The sequence below is a fragment of the Narcine bancroftii genome, chromosome 11 (genome assembly GCF_036971445.1).
Source record: "Narcine bancroftii isolate sNarBan1 chromosome 11, sNarBan1.hap1, whole genome shotgun sequence".
NCBI lineage: Eukaryota > Metazoa > Chordata > Chondrichthyes > Torpediniformes > Narcinidae > Narcine > Narcine bancroftii.
Genome location: NC_091479.1, coordinates 64271493 through 64299244, shown reverse-complemented (window position 1 = coordinate 64299244; position 27752 = coordinate 64271493). Strand labels below are relative to the sequence as shown.

The following is a 27752-nucleotide window of genomic DNA, read 5'->3' as shown; positions in this document are numbered from 1 at the left end:
TTCACCAGCAATGATCACTGGGCTGTGAGCCTGCCACCAATGAACATCCAAAACAAAACTGCTGAGGCTGGAAAGCTGAAATAAAACAGGAGAATACTGGAAACATTCAGCAGTCCCCGTGGAGGACGCGTTTCAGGTCAAAGACCCTCTTGCAGAACAGATCCAGGGTAAATTCTAACCATGCAGCCAAAATAACATGCCCAGTTGCTGATACGGTTTTGAACACAAGTCAGTGACATGGTCATACAGCGCAGAACCGGGGTCTTGCCATGGCAACATGACTGACAGCTCCTCAGATTCCACAACGCTCAGGCACATTTTGTAAAATAGTTTGAAAAAACAATGTACACAACTTTGAAAACTTGACAGAGCTGAGTGAAATTTTAAGGAGGTGAACTGACCAGGCCGGGATCGGTGAACTCGACTCCAGGTTCTTGCTTCACTACAATAATGGGGAAATCGCACAGGTTGTCCTCGGAAACAGGCTCTTGCTTGATTTTAATCGATTCAAGGCGAATGGTCGGTGCCATTTGCTGAGGCTCTGGCTTCGACAGCTTGCTGGATGAGGTGCAACTGCAAGAGCGGGAGAGAAAGGTAGAGGGGAAGAGAAAAGAGAGGTCTTTCAGGTGAAGAAAGTTGGGGGGAGCAATAACCAGGGAGTGGAAGAGTTAACAGCCTCTCACCTCACTCTGCTACCAATGTTGGAGCTGCTGGAAGCGTGCCCAGATCCGTATACACCGGCCACTGTCACTGACCCTAGGAAGAGAAAGAACGCATATGAGGCTACTGACAAGCACAAGACCACCGGATGCCCTTTTCAGGTCTGTCCAGGTCAAAGACAAAAGCCTGGTGGAGATCGTAGAGGGGGCAGGGAGTACCTAGCATTCCAAAACCAATTAAAATTCAACAAACAGGAAATGTGTGGTATAAGGACCGTCCGCCATGAGATGGGCTTGGTATCCCACCTCAAAAGCAGAAATATTTTATATGGAAATAAACAAATACAAGGGTCATGCAAAATAAATATCTAAAGAGGAATAAAATGCTCTCATTTCCACAGTTCTCCCCAGTTTTAGTAGTAGGTTTCACAGTTTGTCATCAAACACATTTCGGTTGATATCCTGTTTTTCAAATTGCTGGTGGAAACTTACCTGTATGTCCAGGCGAGGGCACAGAAGGGGCAGGAGAAGGGTTCGTGCTGGTTGCCGAAAGTCTAGCTGGCATACAGTTGCCATTCTTTTCTCTGGCCAGTAAGTTTTCCAGCAGTACTGTCCCTGTGTCATCCAGCTGCAGTGTAAAGGGAAAAAGAAATTCAAGCACCTGTTACCACGTTTTAGGAATATTCACTGCAGTCACCAGTGGACAAGTCAACTTTTCACAGTGTTGAGCAAAATAAGTGGGAACAAATTACAAAGATTTATCCGCATTCATTACCCAGATACATTGAGTGTTTGTTGGAGCTGCTTGTGGGCAAATTGTCACCTTTTCTGCATTACAATTGGATTCCTGAAGCAATTAATTAGCAGCAAAATGTTTAGGTCATGAAGCAATGAAAGATGTAAAATATTTCCATTTCTCATTATATTTACCAGATGGAACAAGGGCAACTTTGGAATGCTTGAGGCAGCCAGTATATATTTGGTTTAACTCATGACATTTCAGTGCCATGCCCGGTTCTAAATAAAAGAACCTTTGTGTATTAGAACCTGAATCACTTTCACTTGGTGGGTATCCTCCTTGAGTCCTTATTTTACAAATCGGGAGACAGCAAGTGAAACGACACAAATGGACTCCCAGCTTCTGCCCAGTATTTGATACAAACTGCGGTCTGAAATGGCATACACTGCAAAATAAACAATTAAATTCAATGAGGAGGTGGAGGCAGGATCTGGGCAATATTTCTGAGGCATCTGGACAGGTACTTGAATAAACAAAGCATGAACAGATATGGAATTAATGCAGGAATGTGGAATTAGTCCAGATGAACATGGGGCCAACGGGCTTGTTCTATGCTGTACAACTCTATGACATCCTCCAAAGCATCACCTGAACTCCACAATAAATGACAGAATTACATGCTGGTGAAAAGTAGTTTTCATCGACAGGGAATCTCTTCATCCAATATCCACAACAGCAATGGCTATATTCTCGAGATACTATGGTGCAGGAACCAATTCATGGGAATGACTGCAATAGATTCTGTAAATGATGAACTGAACCAGATTGTCTCAGGAAATGGAAGAATGGGGCGGTGGGATATTTTATATTTTTAAGATCATTGTATTCTCCCTTCCCAACTCCACTGTTACCATGATTGCCCTTCATTTCCTTCCACAGAACCCATGCCACACTACTGGGTTTCAATCAGAAGGGCCATCATTTACACTGGCTGAGTGACACAAACATGTCTTCACACTCTGTACAGGTGAAAAATAGGTGGACAGGTGCCCTTTCATGATTCCTTATGATGTTCAATGATTAACGATACACAGTGATTGTCATCAAGCCAGAGTTTGCTCCCCAAACTACCTGTCTTAAGACGTTCTCTACCTCCCTTCCCGAACCTTATTAGCTTTTCATAGCTTGATGCCAAATCACATCAACCTTGTGGAGTATTTTGTGGGGGGGGGGGGGCAGAAGAAGGGGTATATTGAGCTTTAAAAGAGTCTGCACAAATGCAGGTCACCACTCAAGCGCCCACAACTTCACAGGTGGCAAGGTTAGAGCAGCGGTTAGTGCAACGCTATCACAGCGTCAGTGACCTGGGTTCGAATCTGGCGCTGTCTGTAAGGAGGTTAATTTAAAAATTGGGTGGAACAGGTTTAAATGGCCAGAATCGGCGGCAAATAAATAGATATAGTGCAAGGCAACTGACAATCAGGACTCTCCTCAACGTCATCTCAATCCCACAAGCTAACCAATCCTTATTTTCCACTGATGGTCCTGTCAAAACTGAGCTGGATCTTTCAGTTGGTTGCAATAAGAAATTCTTTCTCTGCTGGGGTTGGGGAGGGGGGGCGTCCTCACAGTGAAGACTGAGTAGTTTTTATTGCTATTATATTATACAGGTCAATAAAAACTGCCATTTGTACTTTGCAATGACCCATCTGATTAATTGGTGAGAGATGAGCATTGTTCAGGAAACCAGTAGAATGACTTGGAAACATAAGACTGCAGATACAGTAATCTGGAGCAAACAGAAAACGCTGCTGGAGGAACTCAGAATGTCAGGCAGCATCTGTGGAGGCAGAGGGGATGGTCCACATTTCAGGTTGGGACACTGATCTCGAAAAAAAATGTAGAGGGAAGCGAGCAGAGAGGGAGGGGCGAGACAGGAGTGGAACCAAGTGAGGTGTGGGGGATGATGGGCGGGTGGAACCAGGTGGGGAAGGGAAGGGGGAAGTGCATATGTATGGCTTGTCTGTATGTCTGGTTGTGCATCTGTGTGTTTTGCACCGAGGACCGGAGAACACGGTTTCGTCACGTTGATGGCAATAAACTTGACTTGAGGCAGAGGCTAAAATATGGAGGCGAGTAAGGTAGCATGAGATCGTGGAATAAATAAAGGGGGGAGGGTCAGATGGATCCAGTTGGGATGGGGGGAGGGAGAAGATAGGAAAATGGAGGTAGAGACAAAAGCCAGAAGGTGGTAAGAGTAGAACAATCAACTTTCCTCATCATATTGGGTGCACAAATGGAACATAACAAACGAAATGGGAAAACACTGGAAATAATCAGGAGGACAGGTAGCATCTGTTGAAAGAAAAATTGAGCTAACTTTGCAAATCAAAGACACTTCATCGGGAATCCTTCACATCCACCTGAACCATCAGGACAGGGAGACAGGATTTCAGGTTAATGTCCACAATGGTCGCCCAGGGTGACACAGGTAGCAGGGACGTGCTTCAGACAGTTGCTCCACAAAATGTGTCCACTCTGCACATCGACCGCACAGCAGGAATCATGTTCTGCAGGATTGCAGGATGGTGGGGGGGGGGGGGTGCGGGGGGGTCGCCCTGAGCACTCAACAACACAACAAACTATAAAGCTTTGCAATTCTTTCAACTCCCACACCATCCCTCCACACAAACACAAATCTTCTAACGTACACCTTGGTGACGGCTTGGCACACCCTTTGCCTGTGTTTGATTTTACCTGTATTTGTGGAATATTAGGAAGATGGGATAGATGTTCAGGGCTGGTAATTGATGGGAGCAGCTCGACCATCAGAATCGAGTTACTGGAGGCAAATCCACCACTTGAAGTCACAAAGGCCGTGGAAGAGTTAGAGGGACTTGAAGTGCTGGCTACTGGGAGGGGTCTTGAGTTTCCAAGGTTGCAGTGCTGAGGAAAACGGTGCAAAAGGGGACAACAGTAAAAAGCACGGAGCTGGTCCCAAGAAACAATTCACAGACTGACATACTTCTACTGTGCTCGGTGTTGGAGTGAATCCTGCCCTCGGCTCTAGCTTCTCACACTGAACTTATTGCATAACAGGACGAGCTTCTGCTTCAGAGAATTCGATGCGCACGCCTGCCCGAGCAACACCACAGTGGGAAGCAAAACTCGGGGGGGGGGGGGGGGGGGGGGGGTGGTCTTCCTGATTTCACTCAGAACATTCGGCCACCAGTCAACTGCGAGCCACCATGAGTTGGATTGGTGGGCTCTTTCCTGTGGTCACAGTTCCAGTTAACATGAGTCACCAGGTAGTTATAGTCAATACACACCCAGAGCAGTCCACCATTATGAAGAGCTTTGAGACATTCACATTTTATTATAATCTTAGCAAAAACAAAACACTGTGATAGGTTCTGCAGGAGGCATGATAGCTACAAAACGAGGTCCAGTCAATGGCCCACTTAACACCGGTTGATTTAGGCCTCAAGTGACAGCCGATGACACTACCATGCACCTTCTCCCTAATGTAGTCACTGCATCGATATTCTCTGCACTTCCAAATAAAGCCGAGATATTTTCAAAAATCTAACTAAGATCCATGTTTTCAAAATACTAAACCTAATCTGGTTTGAAGCAGCCTCACCAGGAGTCAGATCAGGTAGCTCCAGATTTGTACTATGGCTTCCGAGAGGACCTTAGGTAATGATATGAAAACAATGTTTGAGAAAGCACCTTATTGATGACTCTGATGTCCAGAGTTAGGGGTTGTTTCTAATCTCAGAAGCATGCCTTTCCATTATCGATAGCCCGAGAAGTTCCATCTTTTGTCCTTTCCCTCTTCCATCTACTTTCTAATCTCAGTCTACTCCAGACCTGTTTCTCGTTTTAAAACGTACACATTGTTCTTGCTCATAACGCAAACAGTACTTTGACTCACAGATGTGGGATGTGGAAGCAAGGGGAGGTAGATTCGGCTGCACTTTCACTCGAGGAGGCCAGTCTACCTACTGAACAAAGAAAATGACTCGTTTCCTCCTAAAAATAGAATGAAGGTACAAAATCCCAGCTTAAACAAGCTGCTTCTGCAGCAGCCTCGAGTCCTGATAAAAATGCTCAGCACAGTCGGAGCATATTTAAATTCCTGTGGGGGGGGGGGGGGGGGTCACTGTCTTGAAGGACCTTTCCTGGACCCATACTAATGTCATCATGAAGAAAGCACATCAGCACCTCTACTTCCTCAGGATTTTGCGGAGGTTTGGTACCGTGATTCTCTACAAATTTGAGGTGGAAAGTCAAGTCACCTTTATTTATCGTTCATACCCTGTTCGCACAGTAAAGACGAGATAGGGTTTCTCCAGGACTTTGGAGCATATTTCCATAAATAGGTTAGAATAGAAATTAAACACATTAGGAATATTAAAATATTAAGATGTATACAGTAAGAGTCCTCAGTTCTCTATCCACAAATGTTCTGGGAGTTCAGGAGCCTGGTGGCTTGGAGGAAAAGCTGGTACCCAATCTGGGCATAAGGACCCGAGTGCAGCAGTACCTCCAACCAGATGGCAGAAGGGAGAACCGTTTAAGTGAGGAGTGTGTGGAGTCCTTCACAATGTTTATTATCTTTTGCCTGCAATGAGTGTTGTAAATGTCCTTCATGGTCCAGCCACCAAAACTTCTGAGTGGAAAGCCCTGCAAAAGGTAGTGGACAGTCCCAGTGCATCACAAGCAAAACTCTCCCAACCTTCGAGAACATCTCAAGTCACGAAAGTCGGTGTTTTTACAGCAGGGTCACAGTGCAAACATTCACATTATAACCATCTTACAACATTACTATAAACAAATTGTAAATAATAGCGCATGAAAAATAAGGCAGTGTCTTTGGTTCATTAATATTTCAGAATCTGATGGCAGCGGGGTCAAAGCTGTCCTTGTGCCACTGAGTGCTCATCTTTAGGCTCCTGTATCTTTTACCTGATGGTAGCAGAGTGAAGAGGGCCTGGCCTGAGGGGTGGGGGTCTTTGAGGATAGAGGCTGCTCTTTTAAGTCACTGCTTCATGTAGATGTCCTCAATGGAGTGGTCTGGTGCCTGTGATGTCGCAGACAACATCTGGAGTTTATTTTTTCCAGAGAGTTGATGCCTCCATACCAGGCAGTGATGGAACCAACCAAAATGCTCTCCACGGTATACCTGAAGAGGTTTTCGAGAGTTTTTGATGACATACCGAATCTCCTCACACACCTCACAAAGTATAGCCACTGGCCAGCCTTCTTTGTGGTTGCATCAACATGGAGACTCCAGGACAAATCCTCGGAGATGTCGACACCCAAGAATTTGAAGTTCTTGACCCTCTCCAATACTGAGCCCTCGGTGAGGACTGGGTCGTGTTCCCCTGACTTCCTCCTGAAGTCCAGAGTCATTTCTTTGGTTTTGCTGACATTGAGCGCAAGTTTGTTGTTGTTAGTCCATTTAACAAGCTGATATACCTCCTTCTTGTACGCTTCCTCATTTCCGTTTGTGATTCTGCCGACAACTTCTCATCGGCAAACTTGTAAATGGCATTGAAATTGTTTCTGGCCACACAATCATGAGTCTAGTGAGTAGAGCAGTGAGCTAAGTATGCATCCTTGGGGTGCGCCTGTGTTGATGAACAGTGAGGAGGAGATGTTGTTTCCAATTCTTACTGACTGTGGTCTTCCAATGAGAAGTTCAAGGAGTGGGGCATGGCAAGATGGTGTAGAAGGAAGACGTGTATTCCACCTTTCCCCAGGTGGATTACTAAATACCCGTTTTTTTAAAAAGCATAAAAATAATATTTACAGTTGTTTAAATAACAGTGATTTAAGATAGCATCTAATGTGAAAACATTTAAACCTCAACTTCAGAAAAAATTACCATACAAATGTGCGGAAGAATTGAGCCCTACCTGCATAGCTGAATCCACTGAATCGTCACTGGGAGTCTCCAAGCCTCAGAGGACTCCAGCCCCTTTGAGTTTGACCTCAGCGCTAATCCTGCCTCCACGAGATGGCACCGGCAGCACTTTGGTGAGCTCGGCTGTTGCCAACCTGCGTTCATTTGAGGACGTGCGCACGGGCAGCACGGCCGACAAGGGGACCCGTGAACCAGTGACCCTGCTGAGTAGCCCAGGGACATGCAGTGTAGCGTCAGAGGACGCTCCTGAACATCCAGCGGATTTGCCTGGCTTGTATGGGCCATCCCGGGTCCGAGAATTGCTCGACAAAGTATGGGGTTGTGGGTAGCCTGAATGCCGATGTCCTGATGAGGTCAGGGTGCTGGTGTTGGGTGTCCAGACACGCAGCTGTTCAGTTAAAGTGCCTCCTGCCTCCGCAAGATGGCGCCAACACTTTGGTGAGATCGGCCTTTGCTGACCCACATTCACGTGAAGCCGTCCGCGTGGGCAGCACGGCCGACAAGGGGACCTGTGGATCTGCAACATCCCTGGGCGGCCCGGGGTGCGCAATGTAGCGTTGGAGGATGCTCCTGCGGGTCCACTGGCTTTGCCTGGCTTGCGTGGAGCATCCAGGGTCAGAGAATTGCTGGATAAAGTATGGACTGTGGGGGAGCCTGAACGTCAACATCCCGAAGAGGTCAGGGTGCTGGCATCGAGTGTCCAGACCCGCAGCCGTTCAGCTATAGGATCTACGATGACTGAGGAAGAAGAGTAACTTACCTTATTGGAATTTGTCCAGGAGGAGGAGCCTGTAGTTAAAGGAGGAAGACCTCAAAAAGTGGAGGTGGTATCTAGAATGGTTTCAGTGTTTACTGTTGGAAGGGATTGCTTGTCAAATGCACAATATGTCAAAACAAATAGCAACCCAGGTGAATCAAGGATTTATGGAGATGAAAATAAAAATGAATACCCTGTGTGATGAAATGTCGACTATGAAACAGGAAATGACTGTAGTTAACAGTGATATTAATAGATGTATAAAATCAGTTGATACTGTACAAGATAATTTTAAGAAAATTGAAACAGCCTTTTCTGAGTGTCAAAATCAGGTGGAACGTAATAAGAGAAAAAAATGGAAAAAGTGGAAGGTTCTTTTGTAGATTGGGGGATTCAAAAAGAGATTTATTGAAGAAGATTGATTCTTTGGAAAATCAAAGCCTAAAGAATAATGTGAAAATAGTTGGTCTTCCAGAGGATATTGAAGGTTCCGATCCTATAAAATTTTTTAAGCATTGGATTCCAGAGGTGCTGGGTAAAGAGTTTTTTCCTGAAGGCTTAGAATTGGATCGGGCTCATATAGCTCTAAGATGAAAACTACTTCCAGGAAAAAAAACCAAGAGTAGTCTTCGTTTGTTGTTTAAAATACCAAGATAGAGAAATTATTCTACGTATGGCAGTACAGAAAGCACGGCAGAATCAGTCTCCATTAATGGTTCAAAATAAGAGTGTTTTTTATGCCGATTTGAGCCAAGAGGTTATTAGAAGACAACGAGAATTTAATATGGCCAAAGAGATTTTGTGGCAAAAAGGCTATAAGTTTGCTTTTCATTATCCTGCAATTTTGAAGGTTTTTTATGGAAACTTCCAATCTCAATTTTTTGAGAATGATCATGATGCTTGGGTTTTTGCTAATTCTTTGTCGGAACTGCAAAGAAATGGGCGTTCTCCTCCGTTGTCTCCTAAGAGGAGGGTAAATGGAAATGGGTATGGAAAGAATGGAAAGAAAGAAGAGTTGACACAAAGTCTTCTTGATGTTGAAGATCCGGAGCAGTCGTTGTGCATGGAATCATTGGGCTGGATATATGGACTATATTTTATTGTGTTCAATTAAATAATAAATATGTATCTGGCTGCGGTGGGGGTGGGGGGGGGTGGATATCACTGAAAACTTTGACAGCCATCTGCCGCGAGTGGGTTTACACACCCAAATTTTTAGGGTATTACTACCTTTGGGTGGTTTTTTTAAATGTTTTTCTGGTTTTTTTTTTAGGGATTTTTTTTGAAGTATTATAGAGGGGAACATTAGTTTATAGTGTGCAAATTTATTAGTAGCTAAAAAGGATGTCTAAATTGAATATTGCAACTTTTAATGTTCTGGGATTAATAATCCAATTAAGAGAAAGAGAATATTGGCTTATATTAAAAAAATGAAAATTGATATTGCTTTTTTTATAAGAAACACAAAAAGAACATTTGAAATTGAAAAGAGATTGGGTTGGTCATGTTTTTTCTTCTTCTTTTAATTCTAAGGCAAGAGGAGTAGCGAATTTGAATTATAAAATTTCCCATTTGAATTGGAATCTTCAGAGAGGTATGTTGGCAAAGTATTAAGAGTGAACTGTAAAATTTTTGATGAATCTTGGACTTTGCTGAATCTTTTTGCCCCTAATATAGATGATGAGCGGTTTATTTCAGAAGCTTTCTTACTGTTAACTCAAGCTAATGAAAATGTCTTAGATGGTGGTGATTTTAATTGTGTTCTGAACCCTTTATTGGACAGAAATCCAAAAAGTATAAGGAAATCAAAGATGGCAAAACAAATTAATGCGTTAATGAAAGATTTAAATTTGGTGGACATTTGGAGAAAAGTTAATCCTACAGAGAAAGCTTTTTCTTTTTATTCTTCACGACATGATTAGTTTTCTAGAATTGATTTATTTTTGGTATCAGCACATTTACAAGGTAGACTATTACGAGCTGAATACAAAAGTAGTTATATCAGATCATTCATTATTACTTTTTTCTTGCAGTAAGTCCATCATTTAGATGGAGGTTTAATGGAATGTTATTGAAAAAACCAGTTTTGTTACTTTTGTTAAAGAGCAGATTTCTTTATTTTTGACAAGAATGTTAATTCTGTGGATAGTCATTTTGTAATATGGGATGCTTTAAAAGCTTATTTGAAGGGGGAGATTATTAGTTATTCTAAAGAAGTTAAGAAACAATATATGGCTGAAAGATTAGAGTTAGAAAATAAGATTGCTGAGTTTGAGAAAGATTTTCAGAAAGGTGTAACAAGATTTTTTAAAAAGTCGCATTAGCGAGGTTGAAATTACATTATAATACTTTACAAACTTATCATCTTTGATGGCTTAATTAATCGATCTAAACAACGTTATTATGAGTTGGGGGAAAGAGCTCATAAGGTACTTGCTTGGCAATTGAAAGCTGAACAGACATCTCGGACTATTAATGATATTAAGAAGAATTCAAAAGTTATTTACAAGCCTCAGGAAATTAATGACCAGTTTTATTCATTTTATTTGAAATTATATACTTCTGAGGGGAAACAGGATAATGGTTCTATTGCCTGTTACTTATCTACATTAAAGTTACCGGTATTAGATGGGAATGATGTTCATGAATTGGAATCTCCATTTATGGATTGTGAAATTAAGGAAGCTATTCAGGAAATGGCTAATGGAAAGTCCCCAGGAGATGATGGATTCCTTGTGGAATTTTATAAACTATTTTTATGATGATTTTTCTATCTAATGTATTTGGAGAAGTGTTGAATCAAATTACTGAAGAACAGAAGTTACCAGAATCACGTTCAAGTGCTTTAATAACTGTCATTTCAAAAAAAGATAGAGTTCCATTAAAAGTGTCGTCATATAGACCTATTTCTTTATTAAATGTAGATTATAAAATTATAGTGAAAGTATTAGCTAATAGACTTGCTAAATATTTACCCAAATTGGTACATATTGATCAAATAGGTTTTATTAAGAATAGAAATGCATCAGATAATATATTTCGATTAATTACTTTGGTCAACGCATATCGAAAGCAATCATGCAGAAAAAGCGTTTGATAGGGTTGAGTGGGATTTTTTATTCAAAGTGTTACAGAAATTTAAATTTGGCCCTTTTTTTTTATTGGCTGGGTTAAGGCTTTATATATAAACCCGATTGTTATGGTGGTGACAAATGGACAGATTTCTTCACCATTTAAATTGACTCGTTCAACTCGACAGGGCTGCCCATTGTCACCAGCCTTATTTGCATTGGCTATTGAACCATTAGCTCAGGCTATTAGACAAAATGAAAAAATTAGAGGGATGAGGGTTAAGAATGAAGAATATAAAATTAACTTATTTGCGGACGATGTGTTGGTATACTTGATGGAACCAGAACGGTCGTTGAAACAATTGCAAGAATGTTTGTTGAAATTTGGAAAATTTAATATAAAGTTAATTGAAACAAAAGTGAAATTTTACCAGTTGGAGTGGGAGATTATTCTGAATTTAAAACTATCACAAAATTAAGGTGGACAAATAAAATTAAATATTTAGGTGTGTTTATGGATACTAATTATTAATCGTATCAATTAAATTATGTACCTATATTAAGACGGATTAAAGCAGATTTGATTAAGTTGAAAGATCTTCCATTAACTTTAATTGGTCAGTTTAATTGTATTAAAATGAATATTTTTCTTCGAATTCAATATCTATTTCAGTCAATACCTTGTTTACTTTCTAAGGGCTTTTTTGAGATTTGAATAAAGCAGTGAGAGAGTTTTTATGGAAAAGTAAATTAGCTCAAGTGGCATTGCATAGACTTACATGGAACTATGCATTGGGCGGACTACAATTACCACATTTTGAACACTATTATCAAGCAGCCCAGTTGAAGTTTGTTAGTAGATTGATGGATTTAGATCAGCCTCCTAGCTGGGCTAAAGTGGAGATGGCGTGTATTCCTAGGGTTGAAAATTAATTTATATTTCATTGGAATTTGATTTTGTTACAGCAATATGATATGCCGATATTGAAACATTTGTTAAAGATTTGGATTTTAAAAAATAGGGTGTTAGGGTCAAAAGATAAATTATCAATTTTAACTCCATTGTATAATAATCAACTTATTCCTTTTTCAATGTTTAATAATCATTTAAAGATTTGGGATTCTAAAGGTATAAAGACAATACAAGATTGTTTTGTAGAGGGGCAATTTCTTTCTTTTAATCAATTGAGAGAAAGATTTGATAAACCTGTAAATTATTTGTTCGTATATTATCAACTTAGAGGTTCGATAAAAGATAATTATGGTAGAGAGATGATTTTACCTACTTTATCGAGATTTGAATCTTTGATTTCCTTTATATCGAAAAAGGGTTACATTTCAGTTATGTTATATGGCGAGCTCTCCACTGGCCACCGAGACAGAGGTGCACCAAAGAAAAGGTACAAGGACTGCCTAAAGAAATCTCTTGGTGCCTGCCACATTGACCACCGCCAGTGGGCTGATAACGCCTCAAACCGTGCATCTTGGCGCCTCACAGTTTGGCGGGCAGCAACCTCCTTTGAAGAAGACCGCAGAGCCCACCTCACTGACAAAAGGCAAAGGAGGAAAAACCCAACACCCAACCCCAACCAACCAATTTTCCCCTGCAACCGCTGCAATCATGTCTGCCTGTCCCGCATCGGACTTGTCAGCCACAAACGAGCCTGCAGCTGACGTGGACTTTTTACCCCCTCCATAAATCTTCGTCCGCGAAGCCAAGCCAAAGAAGAATTTGTTACAAGATAGTATGAATAAGTCAGATTGGGAGAAATCTAAACTTAAATGGGAGAGTGATTTAGTATTTATTTTTCCCGATGATGATTGGGCGAATATGTGTCAGAACAATGTAATTAAATTGACTAATGTAAGATATGGAATGGTTAATTATAATTTTTTACATCAATTATATTTGACCCCTGAGAAATTAAAAAAATATGGGTTTAGTAATTCGGATTCTTGTTTTAGATGTGGCTCATGTATTGGAACTTTTCTACATGCCGTTTGGACTTGTGTTAAAGTTCAATCATTTTGGCAAGGAATCAAAGTAGTTTTGGAAAAATTATATAATTTTATATAACCGTTAGATCCAACGATTTTTTTGTTGGGAAATTTGTATTCATTAAGGGGAATAGGATTGGACAAAATTCAAATTGCTTTTGCATGTTTGGTGTTATCAGTAGCGCGTAAATGTGTTGCTAGTACTTGGAAAGATGATACTGAGATTAATATATCACGTTGGCACAATGAATTGAAAGTATGTATTGCTTTGGAAAAAAATTACTTATAATTTACATGATAATTATTCTTCTTTTATTAGTAAGTGGTCTCCATATTTGAAATATATGCATTTAGATATACTTTGAAATGTTATTAACATTTATAATATTTTCTTTTTACATATATATATTTTTTTTTTTTTTATTTTTTTTGTCCCCCTTAAGGGAGTTGGCTGAAGAGGTGGGAAGGTGGGGTGGGTGTTAATGTAAAATATTTTTTTTAATTATTTCCATACTGAATGTTATGTTTTTTTCTATCTTTTAAATAAAGTTTGGAAAAGAGAAGGTCAAGGTGGGTGCAGAGGCCTAGTGTTTGTAGCTTCTTGACCAGCACTGACGGAATAATGATATTGAAGGTCGAGCTGTAGTCTATGAAAAGCAGCCGTGTGTATGATTTGCTGTTTTCGAGGTGATCTGAAGGTGAGTGGAGAACCAGCGATATTGCATTTGCTGGGCAATTCAGGTATATGTTAATTCGGGCCATGACCAGCCTCTCAAAGCATTTCATCACAGTAGAACGGTAGTCATTGAGGCAGCTCACCCTACTCTTCTTGGGCACCGGGATGATTGATGCCCTTTTGAAGCAGGTGGGAACCTCTGTCTGCAGCAATGAGAGGTTGAAAATGTCTGTGAACACTCCAGCTAGTTGGTTGGTGCAGATTTTCAGTACCCTGCCAGGTACGTCGTTAGGGCCTGATGCCTTGTGAGGGTTCACCCTCTTGAATGATGTTCTAACATTGCCCTCAGAGACAGATTCTACATGGAAAGCTGTCATTGGGGAGCAGCAGCAATCATGAAGGATCCACACCACCCAGGATATGCTCTATTCTCACTTTTGTCATCAGGAAAGAGCTATCAGCGCAACCAGACTTCTACCAGGTTCAGGATCAGTTGCCAATATAAATACCGAAATGCAGGAACAACTCAGCAGGTCTCACAGCATCCATAGGAGTTAGAGATATATTCTGACGTTTTGGGCAAGAGCCCCTCTTCAAGGTTTGAGCAAAAAGCAGGCAGGCACCCAAATTAAATGGCTAGGAGAAGGGAGGAATGTGCAAGGGCAGGAGCACAGACCTACAGACAAAAGGTGTCGATTGGACATGGATAGGATGAGAGAAGAGAGGAAAGGTCAGAAATTATTAGGGGAGAGAGGCACCTTTGGCTCTGTGAAAGCAGAGCTGCGGGAATGGAGGCAGAGGGAAACGGAAACAGGTAGAAGAAAGGAGACAAGGGGAAAGATGAGGTGGGGGCACCCAGCAGAGAGTCAATGTTAATCCCACCCTGGTGGAGGGTGCCCAGACTCCTATGGACACTGCAAGACTGGCTGAGTTTCTTTAATGTGCGTGTGGTCTCAGTCTGGCTGTGCATAAGACCACGGACAGACATGTCGGCAAGGGAATGGGACGGGGAATTGAAATGGGTGGCTACTGGGAGATCCACGTTACTGCGGCAGACTGCACCCATTCTCTCCGATGTAGAGGAGACCGGAACAGGAGCACCGGATGCAGGAGATGACCCCTGCAGATTCACAAGTGTTGCATCATTTGGAAGAACTTTTTGCGGCCCTGAATAGTGGTGAGAAAGGAGGTGCGGCCACAAGTGTAGCTCCTCCTGCGGTCATGGGGTAGGTGCCAAGGGGACGATTAGTGGGAAGGAAGGAGTTAAAGAGGGAGTCACAGAGAGAGCGTACCCTGCGAATGTGGAGAGGGGAGAAGGAAAGATGTGTCTGGTGGCAGATTGTGGAGGCTAGTGGGATGGCAGATGAAGACAAGAGGATTCCGGTCTTTGTTGCTCATGGAGGCAGAGAGGCCCAGGGCAGGTGTGCAGATAATGGACCATATCCTGGTGAGGCCAAGTGAGTGTTATTAACTTGGCCTGCGACATCATGGGTCCCAGACTTCACTCCATCAAAGATATCTACATGAGACTGTGTCTTAGAGGCAGTTTTTTTTTAAATCTTCAAAGACCCCCAGCACCCAGGCCATGCCCTCTTCACTCTGCTACCATCAGGGGAAAAGGTACAGGAGCCTAAAGACGAGCACTCAGCGGCACAAGGACAGCTTCTTCCCCGCTGCCATCAGATTCCTGAATAATCAATGAACCAGACACGGCCTCACTTTCATGCACTTTTATTGTTTTTTATAATGATGTTGTAAGATGGTTATAATATGAATGTTTACATTATGATGCTACCGCAAAATCCGGATTTCATGACTTGTTAATAATAAATTATGATTCTGATGGTGATAGAGAGGAAGCCACGTTTTTTAAGGTCATCTGAGAAGACCTTCTTCAAACAATGTGGCTTCCCCTCTCCCACTATCAACTTGATTCTCACCCGCCTGCCCTGGCACCCTATGCCCCCATGTGCAACAAGGACAATATATCCCTTGACCCACCCCACCAGCCTCCACGTACAATATATCCTCTTCCATTTCCGCCACCTACTATGTGATCCCACCACAACACACAACTTCCTGTCTCCTTCCCTCTCCACCTTCAGCTCTCTCTGTGACTACTTTGTCCACTCCTCCCTTCTCGCCAATCACCCCCCTTGGCACCTACCCCTGTGACTGCACTTGCGTTACACTTGCATCCAGACCTCCTCCCTCACCACCACACAGGATCCCAAACCGTCCTTCCAAGCGAAGCAACACTTCAATTGTGAATATGCAGGGGTCACCTACTGCATCTGGTGTTCCCAGTATGGTCTCTTCTACATCGAAGAGACTAGACGCAGACTGGGCGACTGCTTCTTTGAGCACTTCAGCACTGTCCGCTACAATAGTGTGGATCTCCCAGGGCCCACCCATTTCAATTCCCTGCCCCATTCACTTGGCGATATATCTGTCAATGGTCTCATGCACTACCAGACTGAAACCGCCTGCAAATTGGAGGAACAACGCCTCATATGCCATCTGGGCACCCTCCATCTGGATGGTTAGCCACACCCCCTCCCCATTTGTCCCTATGTCTCTTTTGCTATAGCTGCCTCTCTTTCCTCCAAGCAAAAAACACCCCTCCCTCTCCCAATCAATTTTCTCCTGTTCTCCTATACATATCAAATCAGCTCCTTTTGATTGTGGGTCTGTGCTTCTCCCTCTGCCCTTTCTTCCCTTCTTCCCAGCCTTTTAATTCAGGTGCCTGCCTTCTTTTTACTCATACCTTGAAGAAGGGCTCGGGATGAAATGTCAGCTAATGGACGCTGCGAGACTGGCTGAGTTCCTCCAGCATTGGTGTGTTTTTACTACAATCATAGAGTCTGCAGACTTTGGTGTCTCACCCTCAGGAACAGTTACTACCCCTCAACCGTTAGACTCCAAAACAACAGACTCAATCAGAGGCTCATATTTCTGTATTTGCACAGTCAGTTTGTCTACATTTCTTTCTTTTACCGACGTATCTTTCTTCTAGAGAACCTTTCAGGTTCTGAATGGCCAGCAGGAAAAAGGAACTCAGGGCTAAATGTGATGTTTACTCTAACAATAGATTTGAACTTTGAAAGTCTCAGGAATACAATTAAATGTAATTGTCACTACAAAGGAGTAGATCTTAAAACAGGTTGGGACAAATAAATTTGACTTCAGGGAGGCTGAAAGGCAGAGAGAAAGATTTGGAGAGGGAAGACTGTGTGGCTTTCCCCTGAAGCTGACCCCACTGGTTCCTTTGTTGCTTACCTGTCTCATCAGTGGACTGGACGTCATATGGTATTGTGGCCCGCTCTGCTGCTGTGGGCTGGTCATCCTGTTTGTGCTATTGGGCAGCATTCGGTTCTGTTGCGCTGGAGAGGGCGGTATGCTCGGGTTACCCCGCTGCAGGCTCTGCAGACTGATGAGGCGAGGCGGCTGTAGGGACTGAGCACAGGGCAAAGCAAATCAACTTTGGTGGCCTCAAGCCTGGGGCTTGGAACCTAGAGGGATTGATGGGAGTGAGGGGAGAAGGAAACAGGACACAGATATGGTGGGAAGAAGGGCCTGTTCCTGCATTGTATGACCACGTGACTGGGTCCACAGGGAATTCTCCCCAAAATGCAATGGTAAAAGAAAGAGAAAGTTCCACATTTCTACCAATTGATGACCTATCAAGTTGGCCACCTTTGAAAGTAATTTATTAATTTTTACGGTTCATGTTGAAATTATTTTTAACACTGTCAAAATCCAGCAACCATTGCAGGTAACAGGCTTATAACATTCATTTAAGCAGATGGGGCATGTACCAGCAAAAAATATATATATATTTGAATAAATCAGTGAGCTGAAAGTTTGGAGAGACTCTAATGTGAGGCTTTGTCTCCTTAAAGCAGAGAAATACAACACAACATTGAATGATGTGATGAATTACATCATATTTTATATTGTATATAGATATGTTTTTGAAGGAGATAGATTGTGGGGGATTTAGTGTAGGTCACAAACAAACACAAACACTTCACCAAACAGATCTCATTTAAAATCCAAGAGCTTTGCTCAAACCTGACACCCCAGCCCAGGGCCTTTGTAAAGACTATGGAAACTGCTTTGCTAAAAGTTTTCACAAGGAGATGAAAATAGAAGGGCCCGAGTTCAAGAGACTTCACAAGGAGGTGTTAATTGGACCTGCTGTGGAGTAATGGATTATTGTTTTGAAAGCAACAGATGAACGGGCTCAGAAGTTTGGGTCCGGTGGTGCAATCTGTCTGGTTGCAGTTTGCTGTTCTAAGAAGATCATGTGGTTTTGCAAGCAGAGAGAGAGAGAGAGAGAGAGAGAGAGAGAGAGAGAGAGAGAGAGACAGACAGACAGACAGACAGACAGACCGACTGACCAAACAGGCCCTTCAGCCCATCTAGTCCATGTGAAACTGTTATTCTGCTGAGTCCCATTCACCTCTGCATCTGGACCATAGGCTTTCATATCACTCTGATCCATGCACCAATCCAAATGCTTTCTTCCAAATGGACTAACTTACATATTGTTGGGCAGAGAAAAAACGTTTCCCATTCTGGGGCATGAACACCCCTTATGCACTAAAATATGCATCATACATCCATGCTGAGATGTGTTGTATTCAATTACACATGATAATCTGCATACAGATCAAACCCCTAAATCAGTAAAAGGGAGTCCTGAGGGGAGAGAAATGAAAAAAATTGCAGATGCTGGAACCTTGAGCCAACAATGAGAAGACAGAGGGGCTCAACATCCATGGGAAGAAACGGTCAGTCGATATTTTGGGCCGGTACCCTTTACTCAGATTAATATAGGAAGGAGTGATCTCAGACATAAGAAAAAAGAGGGGAAATAGAAGCTGGAGAGGTCACATCCCTGCATGAAATGTATGACTGACCATTTCTACCCATGGATGCCGAGTCCCTCCATCTTCTCATTTATGGCTCAAGAGGTGAGAGTGTATTGTACAGTCGGTGGGAGAGGTGGAAACAGAATGAGGGAGAAACTACTGGGGGGGTGGGGTCAAGGGAAGAGTCAAAAGAAAATAATGGGAATCAGTAAAGAAGATGAATACACTGGAAGCAGCTAGAGGCGGGGTTAACCAAAATCGGAACAATTGACATTGATCTCCACCTGAGACGGTCTCTCTAGTTCTTGTCTTTATTTTCAAATAATACGGTCAATCATATTGGAAAATTAATAGTTTTAAATTCTGATTTAAAAATGAACTTCAGCCTACGATATCCATTATTCAAGCCAAGAATTTATGATTCAGAGCTTTTAGGCACAAGCTCCTTAAACCTGAGCACTGATTTGGCAGCACGGTTGATATTGCTGATGTCTGCCGGATTTAATCCTGGAGTCCGATGCTGACTGCGCCAAGTTTGCAGGTTCTCCTTATAGGCATGTGAGTTTCCACTGGGTGCTCTGGTACTGAGTTGGCCAGTTAAGTGACCCTTGAATGTAGATCAGTGGCAGAATCTAGGCAGAGTTAAGGGGAATGTTGGGAAAATAAAACAAAGAAAATAAACAAAGTGTCAGATTGGTGAAGAAAATGGGAGCTGGATGGTCAGCAGGAAGTAAGTGGGCCTGTTTCCATACCTTATGACAAGTAGAGTTAGTGTTTTGGGCTCAAAACCCTTTTTCAGAACTTATAGCCAATGGCTAACTCAGAAGCAAGGCTAATTCTTGGTTGCAGGATCTTACCTGGTTGCTAGGAGACAGAGGTGGCTGTTGCTGACCCAGGGCTGGGCCTTGAGCCCTGGGCTGCTGGGCACCCGGTAAGACGGATCTCATCTGGTGCATGCGCTGCTGAATCCTCTGGGACATGGCTTGTTGTTGCATGTGCTGCAGGCGGAGCTGGGCCAGATTAATCTGCCCTTGGACTTTACTCGCATTATTGTCCTGGGACTGCAGGCTCGGTCCCGTCACCACATTAGGACCACTGCTTGATGGAACTGGACTCTTATCCAAGACGAGGGAACCTGTTGGGAGTGGGAGGTCAAAAAATAAAGTAGTAGACCTTCTACTTAAGAACAAATGACTGAGTAAGCCTACACCACTTATTTCTTAGTTTTGGAAGAACAGAACAAATCCCCTGCTGACATCTGGATAGGCATTCCAACATATTCGTTGACAACAAGGGAAACGATTGGACATCTTTTTTGACCAGGTGGATAATTGTGAAGTACAGTAAAAACACAAAATGCTGGAGAAATTCAACAGGTAAAGCAGTGTCCTTTATATAGCAACGGTAAAAATACATAACCGACGTTTCAGGCTTGAGCCCTTTCTTAAGGTATGGAAAAATGTTGGCAGGCATCCGAACAAACAAGCAGGGAGGAAGGTGTGGCCACAAAGGCAGGAGGTGATAGGTGGAGAATCTACACACAGCAAGATCCCATAAGCAAGCAATGGAGCCATACAGCATGGAAACAGACCCTTCAGCCCTCTGAGTTCATGCTGGTCATCAGGTAACAAGCCACCCACATCTTCACAAAGCTCTCTCTTAGTCCAATTGAAAATGAGAAAGACCTTCAGTCCTTTGAACCTTTGACAAGGTTGGATAGATTTTTTCATAGTCGGGGAATTAATGGGATATGGGGAAAAGGCAGGTCGGTGGGGATGAGCCTTTCATCAGATCAGCCATGACCACATTGCAGAGCGGAGCAGGCTCGACGGGCCGGGTGGCCGACCCCTGCCCTTATGTTCTTCCAGATTGATCATCTCACTGGGGTTTTCCTGGCTCGTTATGAATGGCTTCACGGGATCTTCCACACTCCCTTAAGGAGGCATAAAGGATTCCGATCCCTTACCAGATCCATTCCAACGGGCTGTCTAGGAGGAAGAGCCGCTGCCACACAATAAAGGGCGTGCCATTTGAAACAGAGTTAAGAAGAGATTGCTACAGCTAGAGGATGGTGTCCTTTTGGAATTCTCCACCCAAAAGGACTACAGAGGGATGCTCATAAACTCAAGACAAATGTTTGCACATTAACAGAATCAAAGTAGATAGAATAAGAGCAGAAAAACGATGTAAAAGATAAGAAATAATCTTATGGAATGAGACAGTAGGTTTCAGGGACTGAATAGCCTTCTTATCCTCCTTCCTACAATCTTAACATGCTCTTGGGTAGGTGAGAACCTTGAAACGACAATCTGTGTCAGGAGAGGGGACCTCAAAGGCCAGTATGTGCAGGGCCTCCAGACCACGAAGAAAGAAGGCATTGACTGACAAGTAGAGCTAAATTGCACTTGGCCAACTTAAGTAAGGGCGCCTTCCACCGCGCAGGGTGCATCATCCCCTGCCTGTTCTGACTTACCCAAGTTGAGAACATTCTTGGCCCAGAAGGTTGGATCACAGTGAAATCGGACAGAGCTGGTGGCTACTGGGGAGGCATCACATCGTGCCCGGAGAATGTACCTCAGCTGAAATGTGATCTGCAATCAGAGGAGAGGTTGGACACTGATGTGCGATAGGGAAAATGTCTCGGCACAGCAACACAACACGTATGTGCAGGCTTCAACCCAGGGCCTCCACTTCCCACCGAAGCAGCTAACAGTTACTGCTGCAGAAATGCTCCCTGGGTTAACAAACCCCACCTATCTTCTTCAAGCTTCCTTTTGCCGTTGCCAAAGGATAGAGGTGTTCCTGCTTCAGGTATCCCACTGTTAAGTCCCTCAGAGTCAAACAAGGCACTGCTCACCTCCACCACAACAACATAACTTGGCTCCATCTATAGAGAGGAGGCCTCCAAACCTCTACCCCCTCTCCCATCAGTGGCCTCTCTTAATTATATTGGTGATAAGGGTTCTCATCACAGGCCTCTGCACCCCATGGTAGGGCAGTGGAGTCACCATTTTAAAATAATTGCAATCAATGAGGAGTGGTTGTGTTCCCAGGAAACGGATTGTGATTCTTTGTGATGCGAGGTCACACCATTCCTCGTGTCAAGAAATGCAAAACTGAAAAAAAAATTGCATTTACTATTTTTCACACGAGTTTCTATGAGGAGTAAATCCCAACATTTTGGGTCGAGATTTGTGAGCAAACTTCTGCTACCCGTATGGTGGTGGGGTTCACCTGCATAACGCAGAGCACACAAGTTCAAAGTCAATCGTTAAAATTTGTAAATTAGAAATGAATGTCCTTTAAATCTTGAAACTGGAAGCTTCTTTCAGTGAAGAGAAACCAGAAGCTATTGGGCCAACATAAAAGCACATCTGCATGCTGGTCTCACTCAATCTGGACTACATGAGACTCTAGTCGCAGACAAGTTTGAGAGCATACTTTTCAGGTTTTAGTGAAATAGCCAATAATCTTTAAAATTCTTTCCTGGATTGCCTCAAGGGGGATGGCAAACTCACCCCTATCAGTGAAGACAGCGGCTCCAACATGAAAACTCCAGACTGCATTGAGACTGTTCAAACTCACTACTATAACTTACAGCTGTCAGAAGTCCAGCTGGGTTTGTGTACATTGGTCATTCCCAAGGTGGGCGGTGGAAAGATCCAAGGTGGCGGTGAGGAAAAAAGGGGCGGCCCGAATGTTTCCGGCAAACTCAGCCCGCGTCTCTCATCATGTGCTCTCTGGTCAGGTGAGGACAGGGTGGAGGTGACTGCCGGGGATGATGACGCCCGGGAATGGGGACTGACCGGGACAGTGACTGGCCGGGTTAGTGACTGGCCAAGGATGGTGACTGGCTGGGATGGGATCACTCGAGACAGCAAACTCTCAGAACAGCAACTAGCCGCCCAGGACAGTGACTGCTCAGGTCGCTGACAACTGGGGCCAGTGACTACCTGTACCAGGGATTGCCTGGGACGGTGACTGCACGGGATGGTGACTGCCTAGGAGGTGGCAGCCAGGGAATGGTGACTGGCCAGGACGGTGACTGCCTGGGAGAGGACTGCTCAGGAGGGGGCCACTCGGTGACTGTATAATCGATGCAGAATAAAATAGGGCTGCACCACAGCAAACAAAAAGGAGTGTAGGTGTGAAAATGTAGTTACAGGTGATATGTAAATTTAGCCTTTCATTTTGCTAATAAATTGGTTCACTATCAGTTTTATTTGTGAAATACATACATTTGTTTATAGTGTTAGATTAGTTGTTGTTTTAAATTTGCAGAAGGCCTAATATCAAGAAAGAGGTGTGTGCTCATTGTGTGTATGGGAGAGAGGGAGGTCAGGTGCACTAGGAATGTGGTCTGGGAGCCAAGGAGGCGGCAGCCCGAGAAGTTTGGTAACAACTGATGTATATTTATGTCGAGAGACGAGAAACTACTCAGCTACTCCCGTTGCCCACCCACCCTTTCTCAGCCAACATGGTTTGTCTGGGAAGTGGACAAACCATCCAGGACCCCAAGTGACAAGACCTGGACTGTGTCAAGCCACTCTCAGCCTGAGCATCAGAGAGGGAAAGAGAAAAGCTGGAGAAGCTGAAGTATGCAATCTGTAAATGGGCTGGAGAAACTCAGCACTTCACAAAGCACCCATAGGAAGTAAAGGTTTTGGGCAACTGACGTTTCAAGCTTGGCCCAGGTCTGAAACATCAGTTCCCTTTACTTCCGATGAATGCTGAGTTTCTCCAGCACATTTGTTTCTTGCACAAGAGAAACTGGACTCGGAGATCAAGGCTATAAAGGAGAATTCTACCCAGGCTTCCTGGAGGTGGAAATTCCATTGTCAACACTGGGGGATCTGAAGCATGTGGTGATTGTCCTGAACACATTCATCACCTACCAGCCGTTTACTGTACAGCAGGGCGATGCTGCTTCTATTGGAGATGGCCCACTTGGCAAAGTTCATGACATGCTCAACCTGTTTCGAGAGCCCAGAGATCTCAAGTTGCTGTTGGAGGAGTTTCGCTTGACGATCTTTGGTTACACTCTGCAGGAGAAACAAAGATGGCTCATTAACAAGATGGCATTGTAAATCAGTGGACCCAAAGACTTTGGACTCTTCTCACTGAGTCACGTAGCATGGAAACAGACCTTGCAGCCAACCAAGTCTACAATGAACATGAAGTACTTATTTGCACTCGTCCTACAGAATTCCTGTTTGGTTCTGGCTACATTCCCACCAACTCTTTCCACTCGATTGCACAAGGGGCAATTTAGTGTGGCCAATTGACCAACCAACACGCACATCTTTGGTATGTGGGAGGAAGCCAGAGCATCCAGAGGAAACGCACAGTCACAGGGAGAAGGTGCAATAGATTTGGAAGGTCAAGGTTGAAGCAAGTCTCTGGAATTTCCACTGTGCTGAAATTAAAGTTCTTTACAGAGGGAAAGATTTTGATTATCAAAGCTCATTTTCGAACCCTGCAGACATCACAGCGTTTTATTGTCAACGTAATACTTGATCTGAATTAATTATTGTCACATCGACTGAGGTACAGTGAAAAGCTGTTTTTTATGTGCTATCCAGGCAAAGCAAGGGCCTTGATGTGTCACAGAGAAGACAAGCTGAGCATGGTTGGGTCCAGAACAGAGCAACGTGACAATCAACTGGAAACAGGTGTTTGCCCTGTTGGATGAGGGAATTCTTGCTCTAACCCTCGATGGGCCTCAGTTAAATATCTCATCAGAAATAAAATCCCTTTTCCAATGCATCTGCTAATCACACTAGATTTTGCTGAAATAGTTGGAACTATTAAAGGGGGAAAATTCCAGATGCCTAGATGGCTGAAGTGAAGTAAACTATGGTGGCAGAGGGAGTGAGGAGTAGGGTGACGAATGTGAGGAATAAAGTGAGGAGCAAGAGGCCAGAATTGGAGGAGACACAGAGAACACCAAAAGGATATCTCACCTCCAGCTGCTGCAACAAGGCTTTCCCTTTCTTGTTAATCTCGATCATTAGTGTGAAGACAGCCACCTTAATGTCCTGCTCAACTTTCTTACAGTTTTCATTTACTTCATTAATCCTGTAACACAGGCAGGGTTATTGGGCTTGGCATGACTTACAGCAGATCAAATTAAATATGCTAAACAGGTGTACCTTTATGTGGGATTCTTTACAGGCAACCACACCAACTTGGCATGCATTCAGGCTGGTAGAACTTCCAATCTATTTGATAACCAGCACCGACAATCAACTCACCCTTGCAACAACCAAGAGAATTTAAACAATGTTCACCCTCCATACTCATGCTGCTCGTGTTTAACTATCTCTTGTTGAAGTTAGCGGAGGGCTGCAGGTGCTCTCTAGTAAATGGTCCAATACCATCAGGACTGGATCTTAGTGTCTGGGAATGGAGTTGGGGAGGTCCACCCTCCACCCTCGCTACATTCTACAGAGGAAGCTTCAAAAGCATCATGTGCATCCGCATCACTGCCTGGTTTGGAAGCTGTACCTCCTCGCAGGACCCCACAAAGGGTAGTGAAGTCAGCAGAAAAGATCAGTGGGGGCTCTCTTCCTACCATCGACATCCCTTCTGCCATCTGGTAGGAAGTGCCCCGCAGCACTCGGGCCCCTACGTCCAGATTGATCAACAGCTTTTACCCCAACCCATCAGACTCCTGAACTCCCAGAACATTTGTGGTTAGGGTACCATAGACTGTTTCTGTTTACACCTTATTATTTTAATATTTTAATGTGTTTAACTTCTATTCTACCTTATATTTATGTAAATCTGCCGCATGGTCCTGGAGAAATGCTATCTCATCTTCACCATGGTATGAACGATAAATAACAGAAGGTGATAATGACCCAACCGATCTCTCCTCACCCCTCAGACCAACTCTGGCTGTTTAATGGCTCTGCTGCCTTCTCTCTTTTCAAGTTCCGAATTACTCATCTTTTTTCTCACCCCTACAACAGTCATTTGCAAGGTACTTGGAACATTTCCTCTCTTCCCTCATGCTATTGGCCAAATAATCGCAGCCCTAACAGTCACAGGTACGGAGGAGCTGCACAGGGAGTAGGGCCCTTAGGGAGTGAGTGATGTGGACTGAGTTCTCACTGAAGTGGAGGGGGTGGGCTGGTGAGAAAGAAGACAAAGTAGGCTGGGGGAAATCAGAAGGGGAAAGGCTACTGATGATATGGAAAGGGAGGGATCTAAGTTGCGGGATGTCTCCAATCCATGCCATCATGTTTGCAAGAGAGGCATGATGAGGGACAAAACAAAGGTGGAATGGATCCCACACAGTACCTGTTCTGGATCTGAGTGGCTGTGTACTGAATAAAGTTTCTCTTCTCCTGCAGTTTGGCAGTCAATGTATCGATGATCACCTTCTGGTTGTTAAAGGCCTCTTCTAGAAATTGGTACCTGCAAAAACACAGATCCATGCAGTAACTTCAAACCCCTCTTCCTCAGGAAGCACTTACAGAGACTGCATATGGAAACCATTCAGCATGGCTTGCTCATGCTCACATGTAAGCGACAGAGCAGCTTGAACCTTCATGAACTCATTGAACTCATTGAGCAGAGCTATCATTGATTGTGCTGTAGGAAGCAGGCTGATGTCAGCATTGGGAGTAGAAGAGTGGTTGAAGGGCCAAGCCTCTGCTTCCTCCGAAGCCAAGAGGAGTGAAGAGTGACTGTAGTAGCACTGAGGCCCAGGAACGGTGGTAAGGAATCACTCGGGAGTTGGGTTATGCTGTTTCCCTGCCTGAGGAGAGAGAACAGAGAGTGGACAGGGAGGGACATACAATCAGTGCAAAATGTCATGTTTTCAAAAAAGTTAAACATAAAAGCAGGAACTAGCAGCTAGAAATTAAGAGCCTCTTACAAACTACAGAACCTTTAGATTCCATACTCAAAGGGTGATTCCATAAATTATGTGTGCAAAGATCTCACCAAACAAATTGATACTGTAATTCTTCAGATATATTTATTGTGTGTGGATTTTACCCAACATGATCCCAATTTCAATCAAAATCTAATGTTTGGGAAGCACTGTTGGCCTAGCAGTTAGCGCAACGCCTGTGATCGGGTCCGGACCGGGGTTTGAATCCCGCACTGTCTGCAAGGAGTTTGTACGTTCTCCCCGTATTCTGGGTTTTCCCCGAGGACTCCGGTTTTTTCTCATCGTTCAAAACGTATCAGGGGTGTAAGTTAATGGGGTGCAAATTGAGCGGCACAGACACGTGAGCCGTAAGGGCCTGTTACCATGCTATATGTCTAAATTTGATTTTTAAAAAAACTTACAATTTTAAAAAAGGGACTAGACACCAGAACTACATGTCAGTACAGAAACCATCAGTACTGGATCTCACCTGTACTGTTATCCCAGTGTGAGTGACCAACACTGACTAGTAGTTCACTTGAGATACAGTAAATGGCCACATAAATCAACACTGCCCACTGCCCCACCTCCCCCAACCACCATTATAGAGAACTAGACCTATAACCTACCCACAGCTTAATGCACTTCAAACCTTCATATAGTGAGACACAATAAATATCGGAGTACAGAAGTTGGGATGTCATGTTACAGTTGGTACAGCCACATGTGGAGTATTGTGTGCAGTTCTGGTTGCCCTGCTGGAGAAAGGATGTCATTCATGTGGAAAAGATGCAGAACGGATTCAGGAGTATGTTATTAGGGCTGGAGAGCTTGAGTTATAACAGAGAATGGGACTGAGGAGTGATCTTAAAGTGGTTTATAAAATCATGAGGAACATGGATAAGGTGAATGGTTATCTAGAGGGCCGAGGTTTCATGTCAGGGGGAAAATATTTAAAAGGGATCTGAGGGGTACCTAGATGGTGGGTACATGGAACAAGCTGCTAGAGGAACAGGTAGAAGGAGGATAATGACAACACTTAAAGAATATTTGGACAGGTGCGTGGATTGCAAATGTTTAGAAAGGATGTGGGCCATTGAATATATATAAAAGAGGATATTTAATATACACTTTAATTTGTGTCTTTATGTATATAATGTG

General features: G+C 43.5%; 1 protein-coding gene across 6 annotated transcripts in view; it reads right to left on the bottom strand.

Moving 5' to 3' along the window:
- The window catches only part of LOC138745819 (E3 ubiquitin-protein ligase TRIM33-like), a 145965-nt gene that overhangs the window by 13315 nt on the left and 104898 nt on the right, over window positions 1-27752 (bottom strand). For 4 of the 6 annotated variants that reach the window (XM_069903153.1, XM_069903154.1, XM_069903155.1 and 1 more), the window contains 10 exons: window positions 26015-26131; window positions 24673-24787; window positions 23605-23751; window positions 21183-21300; window positions 19567-19844; window positions 17112-17288; window positions 4156-4344; window positions 1152-1287; window positions 684-756; window positions 402-573 (listed from right to left, as the gene is read on the bottom strand). In XM_069903153.1, the coding sequence (XP_069759254.1) occupies window positions 402-573; window positions 684-756; window positions 1152-1287; window positions 4156-4344; window positions 17112-17288; window positions 19567-19844; window positions 21183-21300; window positions 23605-23751; window positions 24673-24787; window positions 26015-26131 (1522 nt within the window). The remainder of the gene's footprint in view (window positions 1-401; window positions 574-683; window positions 757-1151; window positions 1288-4155; window positions 4345-17111; window positions 17289-19566; window positions 19845-21182; window positions 21301-23604; window positions 23752-24672; window positions 24788-26014; window positions 26132-27752) is intronic. The other 2 variants (XM_069903156.1, XM_069903157.1) reach the window with 1 other exon arrangement.